At 39.3% G+C, this 15,629-nt stretch overlaps 1 protein-coding gene across 5 annotated transcripts in view; it reads right to left on the bottom strand.

Moving 5' to 3' along the window:
• Window positions 1–15,629, bottom strand: part of LOC124147601 (cAMP-specific 3',5'-cyclic phosphodiesterase 4C-like) — a 592,292-nt gene that overhangs the window by 243,296 nt on the left and 333,367 nt on the right. Inside the window, exon 1 of one of the 5 annotated variants that reach the window (XM_046518269.2) lies at window positions 6,017–7,485. The exons of 3 other annotated variants lie outside the window; for them this stretch is intronic. In XM_046518269.2, the coding sequence (XP_046374225.1) occupies window positions 6,017–6,144 (128 nt within the window). In that variant the 5' untranslated portion in view covers window positions 6,145–7,485. Of the gene's footprint in view, window positions 1–6,016; window positions 7,486–15,629 lie in introns of those variants that run through there. One more of the 5 variants, XM_046518270.2, reaches the window with a different exon arrangement.

The raw sequence follows: 15,629 nt of genomic DNA, 5'->3' as shown, positions 1-15,629 counted from the left end.
AATATTGAATGAAATTTTGAATAAAATTATTAAAATAGGTTACAAACATAAGCCTAGATGTACAAAGAACACTTTTTATAACCAGACAGTGAAATTACAGGATTAATTACAGTATTTCCAGTGTTATGTGCTCACAGTAATGTCTTTGTGTTGGAGAAAAAAACATCTTCTAAACTGTTTAGAGGTTGACCCCCTTGAAACCCCTCTAATTCTAGGGGGAAAAACCCTTGCCTTATAAATGGTGATATACGGTACTTCAAAAGGTTATCTAAAACTAACACTCAACTTTTGATAGGGACAGTCAGATATGTCTTTCTATTAATTGACACTTGACATATGATGAGAATCAGTTTGTTTATCACCGAAAAATATAAACTATCCCTATCTAAAGTGCAGTACAATGTTGCCATGTGTTCTTGCTAGTTACACATGTTTCATCAGGCTTACATATACAGTCTAAATGTTAAATCCACAAAATTATTTTTGGAGAATTAAAACAATATTTGTTTTTCAAATTGCTTTTTCCACTGTTCATTTTCATCAGAATCTATTAACCAATATTTTAAGAAGGTCTGCCTAATCATGAGTTCAGCATCATAGATCCTTTACTTCTGTTTGACCCCAGATCTATCAGTTCTTAACCTGATTGAAGGTTATGAGGAATACAGTATTGTAAGACTCATCTGCATGTCATGCCCACTGTATGGAAATGAGGGTGTAGCAGTATGACAGAAGGACATTTATGTTTGCTGTGATTCCATCGAAAAAAGATTAATTTCTTTGCTGAATTCTAATCCTTTTTTTCTTGTTTTTCCATCTGAAGACAACTGTGGAACACAGAACAACTGTAGAACACAGTACAACTGTAGAACACAGTACGACTGTAGAACACAGTACAACTGTAGAACACAGTACAACTGTAGAACACAGTACGACTGTAGAACACAGTACAACTGTAGAACACAGTACGACTGTAGAACACAGTACAACTGATGAACACATTACAACTGATGAACACAGTACAACTGTAGAACACAGTACAACTGTATAACACAGTACAACTGATGAACACAGTACAACTGTAGAACACAGTACAACTGTAGAACACAGTACAACTGTGGAACACAATACAACTGTATAACACAGTACAACTGATGAACACAGTACAACTGTAGAAAACAGTACAACTGTAAAACACAGTACAACTGTGGAACACAATACAACTGTATAACGCAGTACAACTGTGGAACACAGAACAACTGTAGAACACAGTACGACTGTAGAACACAGTACGACTTTGGAACACAGAACAACTGTAGAACACAGTACGACTGTAGAACACAGTACAACTGTGGAACACAGTACAATTGTAGAACACAGTACAACTGTATAACACAGTGCAACTGTGGAACACAGTACAACTGTGGAACACAGAACAAATGTGGAACACAGAACAACTGTAGAACACAGTACAACTGTGGAACACAGAACAACTGTAGAACACAGTACGACTGTAGAACACAGTACAACTGTGGAACACAATACAACTGTGGAACACAGAACAAATGTGGAACATAGAACAACTGTAGAACACAGTTGTACAACTGTACAACTGTAGAACACAGTACGACTGTAGAACACAGTACAACTGTGGAACACAGAACAACTGTAGAACACAGTACAACTGTATAACACAGTACAACTGTATAACACAGTACAACTGTGGAACACAGTACGACTGTAGAACACAGTACAACTGTGGAACACAGAACAACTGTAGAACACAGTACAACTGTAGAACACAGTACAACTGTAGAACACAGTACGACTGTAGAACACAGTACAACTGTGGAACACAGTACAACTGTAGAACACAGTACAACTGTGGAACACAGTACAACTGTCTGTATGTTACTCTTCACAACAGGCAGGACAATCAATCTCGGTGTGGATCTTGATGGGCAGCTGCACTGTTCCTTCCCAACAGATACAGTAATAAAAGAGGACTGAGTTTTCACAACTTTGGCAAGCAGCCTTGAGAACTGTCACAACCGGCCATAAAATAATGTGAGCAGGACAAGATGGAAGCAATTAGAGCCCTATCTGTCACTTGTCATCGTCTCCATGCAGGTTCTTAGACATTTACCACTCTGGTGAAACCAATGAGCACCAGCATGGTGCTGTTTAATACCAAACATAATCAGGATACTGCTGGGATTCGAACCACAATAAAAGAGTTTTGGCAAGCCAAATTGCCTAATTACTGCACAGCAAATTGCAGCACCTTAGACAACTTTGTTTGTTTGTTGTTTAACGCTGCACTCAGCAATATTCCAGCTATATGATGGCAGTCTGTAAATAATAGAGTCTGAACTAGACAATCCAATGATTGATATCATTAGTATCTATCTACTGAATTGGGATCCGATGAAATGCATCAACCAAGTCAGAGAGTCTGACCACCCGATCCCATTTGTCGCCTCTTACGACTGGAGCTATGGAGCTCGGAAACATGTTGAAGTGTACTGATAGAAATAAACAAGGGTACACTTAGTTTTAGACACAGCACAATGATATGCTGTCACCAAATTTTCTGCCAAATACACGTTGGAAACAATGCTCACAAACACATCTCATTTAATTCTGACATATGTGTTTGTAATTTGTATGCGTGCTATTTCAAATTACTAACAGTGTAGCTTACATGCAGCTATCACTGAATGCCCTGAAATGGCAGCTGTCACTGAATGCCCTGAAATGGCAGCTGTCACTGAATGCCCTGAAATAGCAGCTATCAAAATGAAGAGTGATGGAAGCCCTGAGATGGCAGCCTGGACTATCCTGTAGGTCAGGATGTGTATCCCAGCATAGAGAAGCTAACTGTTCCTCAGAGCCTCATCAGAGCTGAATAGATAAATAAGTTATACAAAGGGGAGGAAAATTTGCTCTGCCTAAACATGGGAGTAAGAGGTCAGATTACTACCCCAGAGTTGAATAACTGAGAAATGTGTCTGTGTCATGAACACTGACTCAAACAAAGTTAGTGTAAGTACATGTGGGTCAACTGTAGGCTCGATCTGGCTGACAGGGAAGGCTTCTCAGTCAGCTACACCCTGCATCTTTGATGCAACAACCATTTCTGTCAGACTATGTGTAAATATCTCCACTAAATCAGGAGTCATTAAAAACTCATCAAACATTTGAGATTTGACAAGCAGAAAAATAAAAACATGACAGATATTTTCTGCCCATGACAGCCATTAGATGCATGTGGAGCTCTGACAGACATGTGTAAGGAGCTCTGACCACTGCCTTAGACAGACTTCAGATGTAGGAGCTCTGATCACTGCCTTGTCAGACATCAGATGTAGGAGCTCTGATCACTGCCTTACACAGACTTCAGATGTAGATGGAGCTCTGACCACTGCCTTAGACAGACTTCAGATGTAGGAGCTCTGATCACTGCCTTACACAGACATCAGACGTAGATGGAGCTCTGATCACTGCCTTAGACAGACTTCAGATGTTGGAGCTCTGATCACTGCCTTACACAGACATCAGACGTAGATGGAGCTCTGATCACTGCCTTAGACAGACTTCAGATGTTGGAGCTCTTACCACTGCCTTAGACAGACGTCAGATGTAGATGGAGCTCTGACTGAGACAGACGTCAGATGTAGATGGAGCTCTGACTGAGACAGACGTCAGATGTAGATGGAGCTCTGACTAAGACAGACATCAGATGTAGGAGCTTTGACCAATACAGACATTAACAAATACACTAAACTCAGATGAAGTAGTCTGTAGGAGAGAGATGGCGGCTCTGAAGATTGCAGCCAGATTTAGACCATGCCACTTACTCTAAACATAGATGAAGCTTTGACCAAATTGGCCATTACAAACATTTGAAACACAAACAAAAATGCTAATAATATGTAAATAACTTCAGACATAGATATCAACCAATTAAAACCAAGATTCTGATAAGACTAAACCTCAAACATGAAGTCCATAAAAACCAAAGTCTCAGAGAACCTGACCATCTCCATGGTCCAGTGGATGGGGTGTCTTCCTGGAGAGTTGAAAGTCATTGGTTCAATCCCCAGTCTCGTCATACCAAATGACATACAGGTTGCAATAAAAGTGCAATAATCTTAAATGCTATGCAAAACCTAATTTCACCTCCCCACACCACAGAAAACACCTTTATTTTAAGACACTTTAGGTCATGTCCCTTCCTTCAGGGTCATTAGAGACGTCCTATTTCCGTCCTACTCAAGTGTATGATGGAATGACAGGCCGGAGTGTGAAGGTGAACGCTGTGGCTGAGATCTGATCCCATGTCTGGAGGTGATGGCAGTGGAGAGCCAACACCCACAGCTTCCTCCATGTCATGCTGCCGCCATCCTGTAGGTGAGCTGCGACTATAAGCTCATTGCTACACCTGTCTGCCCTTCGTGTCAATTACACAGCTTCTAAGGGAAGATACTATTGATGTATAATTATTTTCGCAAAATACACTGAAAATGGAGGAGTATGCTATCGGGTTCTGCCCTCAACTCCCATTCGCAGGCAGGGAGCATGTCTAAAATATTTCTATCACTCTAATTTCGTTCTGATTACATCAAGCTACATTAGAATTTAGAGAACTAGAGTGTCATAGACATTTTCTCAACAGCACCACTCTCAACAGTTTCCACAGGGAAATCTTAATCACTTGAAGACGTATACATTCTTCACTAGTTTCAAAAGCAGAACAAAGAACGACCTCATCATCTCCATATAAAATCCTTTCTAAATTCATACCATGGCCATTCTTTCTTATGGATTTTTCCAAAAATGTGCATGATTTGTCTTCAGTGCTCAGAGATACAAATGCACTATACAAGCTCTAAGCAAACCTCCTTTTTAGCAGTAAATTTGTATTTCATTATTAATCATATTTACATGCATATGAAATGGTCCCATCAGGCAGGATATGCCTACTTGAATGAAATCAAAGACCCTATGTTTACATAATCTTCCCCAAATTCCACAAATAAGCTTCACCAAGACACATTTTGGTTTGAGCAAAATACAATCAATACAAAATCTAAATATCCCTTGGAGAACATAATATAAGGAGCAATAACACTTGTGAGTGAAATTCTTCTTTAGAACCAAACTGAAGTCCTATGTTTATATAACTGATATCAATATTTAAACACACACACATTTGGTACATCCTCATGGATTGTGCCTGGAATCTGGCTACGGACCCTATTTCCCTGACCGGGCAGCCAATACGGTAGTAATTACCTGGTGGGCAGTGCTCTGCCTCCATTAAGGAACTATTTATATAGCGATATGTAAGCCCAAATCACAGGACTACACTGGCCATCTAATTACTTGTTACCAACACAATGACCAATTTACACATACCTTAATAGTCTCAAAATGACCAATTTACACACAATCATTAGAGAAGAAATATAGATTAACAAAACAAAATGACAAGATGCCACACCAACTTGAAGTATTAGCAACATGTTACCAAAATCCAGCACCAGAACGGAAGAGTATATGTAGGACTTATGACACAAAACTTAATATTATTCTGATTCTCTGAAGACAAACCTTGACTTTATCCTTATAAATAATACGAGACTGATAATTACACATAATGTACATTTAATATATTTCCGTAGTATTTCATAGTGTTTTACACAACTCTATCCACCATGCACTGGTGTAAACACTATATGTTGAGATATTTGTCTGTTTCTATTTTGTCAACAGAACAAAAAATATATTTTCACACCAGTACGTCCAAAGAAGTCCAAGGACTGCATGGTTATAGTGTTCAATGACATCACTACAATGAGTGACAATAAAATTTCAACATGTCAAGCTGATAGAATATAAAAGATCAGTCCAAAATTAGTCACAGATTAAACATGGATGTATCATTTATGACGACCCATTCTACCCGAGGAAACATAAGGAAACATAAGGAAACACAAGGAAATAGACCCACCTGTGACACACATGAAGATGTTTCCTCCTTCGTCTTGGAATGACCATTTTCTTAAATTTTTTGTACATAGCTGCCATGGCTTGTTCAGACTTGAGTTTAATTAAATCCAGCTCTCCCAGAGCTTCCATGGCAAGGTGACACCTTCTATGTAATCCAAACACATTTTGTCTTCCCTGCTTGGGAAAGCATATCCAGAGTACTCCACAATCTGACGGTCAGCTGCTTGTCTGCACCTGGTCATCGTGGCGCTGGAATCCAGTCATGAGTGGACCCTGGTCTTCAGTGTACACAGGTGATACGGACTGTGAACTGAAGCATCCGGAGTGTGAGGGACTGAGGCTAAGTGAGAATGGTGTCTGTCTCACCAATGGTGTGAGGAAAGAAAGCTGATGATCACCTCTCAGATAGAATTCCTCCCGTGTTGTTGGCTGCACACTGGCAGACACAGATATATACCTTACCCTGGCAGTGTAAACTTGCACAAACTCTAATCACAGATGTGCTCGCACTGACTACCAGACTGACTGGCATTCAGAAAGAGAGCACATTTTCACAATGGTCGGAGCCTTCATACAATGGCACCCTTCCTTGACACATCCCTAGTGTCCTGCAACCCATAGACATCATTAGGAATGGCCAGTCTCCCCTCATGCCCGGTGTCAGTTCCAAGCTTATTCACTAAGCCAGAGCCATAGCTCTCACTACTATATCAACTGGGTGAGTTAGTGAAGTGACTGACGGACTACCAGACGGCTCCCTTTGGCGGCAGAGCAGGCATTGAGCAGACTGGTACCTGACACCACTGTGGCTATTATTACCTCTTGTACAGATTCTCCTGGGATCATCAAGCTACCTATTACATATGGGAGTCAAGACCAGCCTAATTTCATCACTAACTGATTTCTTCACTCTACTTGTGCCGTGGGCAGATAAGTGAACAGCAGTCAGGATTTGTTTAACTATGGCAGAAATCAATGTGTACCCTGCTTGCCCTGTTCCTCTGCCGACCACTGACAGCCCAGATTGGCAGCGATCTCGTCACAGGGAGCACTATAGGTTCACTACACTCTTTCACATTTAATTGTTCCACAACAATGACAACGTCAAATTAGATAATCCAATCTCATCACAGCTACACAACTGTGACAAGCAATGCCATTCATGATTTGTCCGAGAATATCCATTTGGGCACCATAGTAACCATGTATTCTGCGAATAATCAGCCCGTGTCCGAGAGTTCCTGATTGGTCTATTGGTCAGTGTTTCGTTTCCTTTTATTCTCTCGTTCCTCCCTCACGTACAAAATGTCCCATTAATCGATCAAATCTTTCACTCCAGGCTATTCAATTCCATCAACCTAATCAAATACGTGGCAAAAAAGGTGACTTGTGAAAAGGTGGACCGTGAAGAGCGCCCCTTTCCCGAACGAACCGAGGCCAGAACACCAAACACATTCAATCGGCTGTCACACACATCCACACAGGATAGCATGAATTACAACAGCTATTGTTGTGAGAGAAGATGCGACTGCCGCCAAGTTGGACGAGCTGTGACATGGTTCAATAGTGATTAGATCAAGAGTTCTAATCACACTGCAAATCAATTAACCATGGCACAAGATCACAGGCTTTGTGGGCTGGTCCAGCAACTGCAGCACAATCATATTACCCATTGGTGGATCTATACCAAAATGAAGTGATGGTTGAAGCTCGGGTGCCAAGCTACAAATTATACGTCAGCTCAATACATTGTTCAGGCAGGTCAACATCTTAGTATTCATCCAAATACATCACACTTAATTCCGCAAGTCGACTCTCAAGACAACACCAGCATGTATCCACATCAATAATCGCTCAGTGTAACTGAGTACATTGACCACAATATGAGAATGCTATTTCATGAAACAGTTAAATATTCATCACTCCCCGCCACAGCATGGGATATTATAAATTGATTTAGTCAACCACATCACATGTTAGTGTTGATTGAAATAGAACAACCACTGCCATATTAATACATATTAACGCTTTGGTAAAAAGCAAAAGAAAAATGTTTTCAAGTATTTTACTGTGGAGTTTCTCTTCCAATACAAACCCTTGGTGTAAGTGGTTTTCCCCATGTATCGGTGGTCTGTTTATGTTGTAGCATAGCTGCCTGAAAACAGCTTATAGATGGCACCGATCAATACATTATATTGATCTACACAGGAATTTTACAACAACTAAATGGAAGAATTTGATTTGTGCATCTAATATTGTACTGCAACAATAAGTTAAAATGAAAATCAATTCTATATATTATTTTCACCTTATGAACAGTAAACACAAATGAAAAGACTAACCTTTGTTGCAAATTCCTTAATGTACTGTTAGAACTTATAACATTAGAAGGGTATCTGAACATTTAAAGAAGACAATATTATCAAGTTAAAAAAAATAAAAACGAATATAATTTCTTTAAATATAATTTCCATCAAAATGGTGGCTATACAAATCTACCATGATGTTTCTCTAAGGAAGCATATCAAAGGGGGAAAATAAGTAAAAACGTGCGACATAACTCAACACCACAGTATTATAATCTCAAACAAATACTTGAATATTCTGCTCAGGATTGCTAAGATTACATGCAAAATGCCAGAACAAGAGGGGATGCCATATTATTTATACTCTGAGAGGTACAAACACACAAATCAATATTTTGTTCCAGTGAAGGTCTCTTTCAATAAACTAGTAGTGTATTCACAGCAACAGCTGTTCACGATGCTAGAAAAAAACACACACATATTTATAATATCCTACATTTTCTATTGAAAAATATCAATAACATGTCTATCTCATATAGGTAGAAGCTGTTTTGTGATTCCAAATCATTACAGTGCATGAACTTTGTAAAAAGATAATACAAAATATTGGTAAAAACACGGCCAACTAAATATTTCTGGAGGCAATTGAGTTCACTTTGGTGAAGTTTATTTATTCATCAAATAAACATCTGGCTGAATCTGATCAGTGTTTTAATTGAGCTAAATTGACAACATATTTGGAGATGTTTCTGCTATTTGTTACACAAGCCCTTCACAACAACAGTGTGCAAGTGGGAAAACTAGCATCCTCTCTCTCTCTTGCCTGTAGGGGATGTTCTTGGAAGGACATCAGCTAGACTTTCTTGAAGTCTCTCAAACACATAATTATTGTTTTTTATTGATTGTAATTATGGGATCAATCTCTCTTGTATGTACCTCTTACACCTGTGTGTACCTTCTACACCTGTATGTACCTTCTACACCTGTATGTACCTTCTACACCTGTATGTACCTTCTACACCTGTGTGTACCTTCTACACCTGTATGTACCTTCTACACTTGTGTGTACCTTCTACACCTGTGTGTACCTTCTACACCTGTATGTACCTTCTACACCTGTATGTACCTTCTACACCTGTATGTACCTTCTACACCTGTATGTACCTTCTACACCTGTATGTACCTTCTACACCTGTATGTACCTTCTACGCCTGTGTGTACCTTCTAAACCTGTATGTACCTTCTACACCTGTATGTACCTTCTACACCTGTATGTACCTTCTATGCCTGTGTGTACCTTCTTCACCTGTATGTACCTCCTACACCTGTATGTACCTTCTACACTTGTATGTACCTTCTACACCTGTATGTACCTTCTACCCCTGTGTGTACCTTCTACACCTGTATGTACCTTCTACACCTGTATGTACCTCCTACACCTGTATGTACCTTCTACACCTGTATGTACCTTCTACACCTGTATGTACCTTCTACACCTGTGTGTACCTTCTACACCTGTATGTACCTTCTACTCCTACACCTGTATGTACCTTCTACACCTGTATGTACCTTCTACACCTGTATGTACCTTCTACACCTGTATGTACCTTCTATACCTATGTGTACCTTCTACACCTGTATGTACCTTCTACACCTGTGTGTACCTTCTACACCTGTGTGTACCTTCTACACCTGTGTGTACCTTCTAAACCTGTATGTACCTTCTACACCTGTATGTACCTTCTACACCTGTGTGTACCTTCTATACCTGTGTGTACCTTCTACACCTGTGTGTACCTTCTACACCTGTATGTACCTTCTACACCTGTGTGTACCTTCTACACCTGTGTGTACCTTCTAAACCTGTATGTACCTTCTACACCTGTATGTACCTTCTACACCTGTATGTACCTTCTACACCTGTGTGTACCTTCTAAACCTGTATGTACCTTCTACACCTGTATGTACCTTCTACACCTGTATGTACCTTCTATACCTGTATGTACCTTCTACACCTGTATGTACCTTCTACTCCTACACCTGTATGTACCTTCTACACATGTATGTACCTTCTACACCTGTATGTACCTTCTACACCTGTGTGTACCTTCTACGCCTGTGTGTACCTTCTACACCTGTGTGTACCTTCTACGCCTGTGTGTACCTTCTACGCCTGTGTGTACCTTCTACACCTGTGTGTACCTTCTACAAGACACCTGTATGTGTGACACTTTGATTAAAACTAAAACTTTTTTGTTAAACAAGCCTGTCAAAATAGAAGATGAACAACCAAGTGTGCAAGTCACCATCACCTAGCATCCCTTCTCTCGGGGACACATACACGCTCACTATGTTAAACAACTGTCACCATGCCTGTGCTATCGACAAGAAACGTATTAATCTACATGATATTTCACCCTTATTCAGGTATCATAAGTACAGCTGACATTTCCTCCTGTGCTTTGCCTCTCACACTCCCAGCAGTGACGTGATCACATGACAGCAAGAATAACAAGGACTTCACACAATTCTAAATGACGGCTTGGGCTTTGTGTTAGGTTTACAACCAAGTGTCCATGGAAAATAAACTGGGGAAAGAAAGGGATAGTTTTATCCCAAATGAAGAATTAGAAGATCATTATTTCCTGACTGGCGAAAACACCTGCTGTCATCACTAATTTTCAGAGAATCTTCACTGCTCTTTTGCCTTTTATACCCTATGGAATCTGATTCATAGGATCATCACAGCTAATTATTCTCTGCCGTTGACATATCATGTTTACATAGTCAAGCAAATAAATGATTGTGCTTGTGATGAAACATATACAGACATTCAAGCAACCAATGGGTTTTTGCTGATCCCAAACTGAATAGGTAAAACAGTATCTTGTAACTTGTTGCTAGATTTTAATTAAAACTACTTATCTGGACAGTATATTGTTTTCGTCATTGAGGATATATTTTGTTTTCTTCATTGAGGATACCTTTTGTTTTCTTCATTGAGGATACATTTTGTTTTCTTCATTGAATAAACATTTTGTTTTCTTCATTGAGGATATATTTTGGTTTCTTCATTGAAGATATATTTTGTACCCTACGTTCACCCTGCAAGACCTTGTTAATCTGGACAGTACAAATTAAGTGATATTGTCCAGAGTAACCTTTGTCCAGATTTATGACTCTGGTAAGAGAGTTATGTCCCTTTGTGTACATGTATACATGCAACCCTTCCAAACAATAACAGTCGATGCAGACTGACAGGCTTCAGGTTGATCTGCAGGGGATCACGCACCTGCATGAGAATTATTATAGACAATTTTAGACATAGAATTAAAAATATTGAAGAAAATGACTTCAGCGTTTACAATCTTGGTGATCAGATACTCGGATGGGTGTTTTTGTCATTAAGATCATGACAAACGGACACAAAGACACATACCAAAATATATACTGCATTTATTCTTAAATCTGAAACATGTGTCACACATATTTGAAGAAGTATATTATCCGCAGTTGAAAGCTATGTTGATAAGAAGATACATAAGATTAATTTTGCTATAATAAATTCACTGTGTGGGTTCTAGATTAACACTTAGTCAATGAAAATATGTCTTTAATTTTTTCTCTTTTTTTCTTCGAAAGAACCTTTCCTCTTCTGCTGTTTTCAAGCAAACTAGACTTGGTAAGTTTGATCTAGACTTGCCTAGGCGTTTAGTACAAAACAATACCTAAAAATATAAATTCCACAGTAATGTTGCAGGACTATGAGGGTTCATGCCTGCCTTTCTCACACAGATCCTCCCACACTCTGGACTCAGTGACCTTGAGGACAGTAATGACCACTCAGTGGCCAATAGATTGACAGAACATTCAGGTTGCAGCCTTGAATGTTTTTTCTATTATCATCTATTGATTTACTGGACCAGCCCTACACACCTATTTACTGTAATCTATAGAATAGTTTACCCGTCTCTCGAGAAATGAAATTTTAAAAACATTTTCCGAGACTTTTTAGTTCGCTGGACCATTTAGAATTTTATCAGCATTATGTTCTGTTGATATAATGTAACATATTACCTATTTCTTGAGTGGGTGTAAATTATGGGATACATTTTCTTGCTACTCAAACTGCGAAAACTGCAAATGAGAAAAACTTAAAACAGGTGGGGAGAACTATCAGAAATATATGCATGATTGACAGCTAATTGCATTTATATTTTCAATAGAGGCTAGTATCATCAAGTATGGACAAGTGAGTGAGTGAGTGAGTGAGTGAGTGAGTGAGTGAGTGAGTGAGTGAGTATGGTTTTACACTGCTTTTAGCAATATTCCAGCAATATCAAGGCGGGGAACACCAGGAATGGGCTTCACACATTGTATCCATGTGGGAATCAATCAAGGATCTTCGGTGTAAAGAGCGACAACTTCAACAACTACCCCACCACCCCTATAGAGAAGTGCCTGAAATGAAGGGTAACAAATGGAATTTTTGTTTTCTGAGTGCAAAACCCATAATTTTTTACATATTTTTAAACCATGATACACAAATTCCAAGAGATGAAACAAAAAAACGTGTCTTGATATCAGTTCTATAAACATTGCAGTTAATTTTCAAAAATAATTTTCTAAAAAGCCTATTCCACCAACATCTCGCAATTCTGGCAGGAAGAAAGCCCAATTTCATCATTAATAGTATATTTTATGGCTGTTCAAAACAATCCTCCTCAACCATGCTTCAAGTTTGATTTTCAGTTTAATGGATGAACCTTTAAGATAATTTTGGCCATTCATTACAGTCATCTCATGCGAAATGCTGCTACAGCCATCTTGCATTGTCATAAAACCATGGGTATATATCATCATTATAGAACAACAGCTCTAAATGCAGAGCCTGCAACAGCTTAGCATTGTCTTCACAGCCTACACACTGACTGCGGAATGTGTGCATATAATTTAATCAAAACCAAAAAGAATAATATATATGTCTAGCTTATATTTTACTACCATATGAATCAGTATTAAAAAACATAATTATAAAGGAGAGAAATTGACTGCAGAATAATACATTTTATAGACAATGAGCATTCAGTCAATTCCCATCTCAACATATGTGCCGTTGTGTGAAGAGCCTTAAAATCTTCATATAGGTGACCAGTGAGCAGGCAATGTCCTGGCCAGACAGGCAGCCTACCGAGCCAAGCTTGGCACTTGTCTTGTGTACTGGAGACGAGGCTGCCGATAATTACTAACAGGTTAAGTTTAAAGAGGTAATAATTGGATGCTGTGCCTGATAATCAGGTAGTGTGTGCTCGGTGAAGAGCTCATGTAGATATCAGCTTCAGTCCACAGTCAGGAGCTCCAGCTTGTTGCTGGGAAATAGATACAGCATGTAATTAAACAGAGCAAATTGGGGGAATCTCACCAGTGCCCTGTTGCTGCCATGCTTCAACATGGTTAGTTCAGAAGTAGGGCCGATGTTGTGGGTACGAAAGTGGGCTTGACTCGTTATTTTGTGTTATTACAAATACATTTAGTGACTAAGAAGATCACATTTATCTTGTTATTATCATCATCATCATCATGGCCGGTGGGGTAGCCTAGTGGTTGAAGTGTTGGCTCGTCACGCACAAGGCCCCGATTCAATGTCCCACAGGGGTACAATGTGTGAAGCCCATTTTCAATTGTCCCCTGCCATGATATTGATGGAATATTGCTAAAAGCGGCATAAAACCATACTCAATCGTCATCTTCTTCATGATCGTCATCATCATCATCATCATCATCATCATCATCCATCAGCACATTGTCCATCAGGACATTGCAATGTTTTGTCTGCATTCTTGTTAACACATCCTACTAAATTTATATGCTCTTAAGATCCTCTTTCATTTCTTTACACTGGCATCATTAACCTAGTATTTCCTCTGCATGTCCAGAGTGGGTTTAAAAACGTAATTTCTGATCTTAATGCAATAGGGGCTGGTCCTGTGACCCTTTTGCAAACCATACCATGTGTTACAGACATATGGAGCATACCATGTGTTATAGACATATGGAGCATACCATGTGTTATAGACATATGGAGCATACCATGTGTTACAGACATATGGAACATACCATGTGTTATAGACATGTAGAGCATACCATGTGTTATAGACATATAGAACATACCATGTGTTACAGACATATGGAGCATACCATGTGTTATAGACATATGGAGCATACCATGTGTTATAGACATATGGAGCATACCATGTGTTATAGACATATGGAGCATACCATGTGTTATAGACATATGGAGCATACCATGTGTTACAGACATATGGAGCATACCATGTGTTATAGACATATGGAGCATACCATGTGTTATAGACATAAGGAGCATACCATGTGTTATAGACATATGGAGCATACCATGTGTTATAGACATATGGAACATACCATGTGCTATAGACATATGGAAAGCTCTAGGAATGTGCATTTGACAGCAGCAATAAAATATATCACAACCACCAAAACTAATGAAATAAATCAACTTGAAATGTCTATCAGTAGCCCCTTATACTTCAAGACAAATGTGGAAAACCCCAAGAGTATGGTACATGAGGTAAGAGCAGACCCTGGACAGGAATGTCAGTACAGACAAAGAAAAGCCAGGGGGGAATATGGGACAAAGAGTAAAAAAGAAAAAGAAAAAAGAAATAGTGGGTATACGATTAAGCTGGTCGAAGTGTACACGGAACGTTTCCCCAAGTTCCAAACACATTTTTGAGATCCTTAGGATAGTACCTCTGTGACTGCATTCTAGAAACTAATAATTTGACCTATTTCTAGGGATTCATCTTGGTATTTCCAATCTGACCCCTTATTCCAAAAATATTTGTTGTAACCTCTCCCCCCCCCTCACACACACACACACCGGCTGTTCTAATGATAAGCTCCAAGTATCAGATGAAACTAGAGAATCTTGTGGATTTGACCAACACAAAGGGCTGTTCAGGAAAAGAAACTTCATCCAACTATTTATGTAGCATAACCAGAAACAAAACCAATCCTAAATGTGCCTGACTGACATCACTATGGCCGGTGAAGTATGACATACAGCTTGTGATATACACAGCATTAGGCATTACCTGTCTGTAACGGACAGCTTGCATTATGAGCATCAGAGGGGATGCAGGGCCCCAATTAGCGACACTGACACTGCCACCTATAATAGCAGCAGCCTCACACAATAATTGACAGTGAAAAATTAGAAATCGATAATGTCAGCAGGTGCCTCAAGGTATATCATTCATAATTACTTTG

This window comes from Haliotis rufescens, unplaced genomic scaffold (genome assembly GCF_023055435.1).
Source record: "Haliotis rufescens isolate VD_foot unplaced genomic scaffold, xgHalRufe1.0.p SCAF_2, whole genome shotgun sequence".
NCBI lineage: Eukaryota > Metazoa > Mollusca > Gastropoda > Lepetellida > Haliotidae > Haliotis > Haliotis rufescens.
This window is presented reverse-complemented; position numbering and strand designations above follow the sequence as displayed.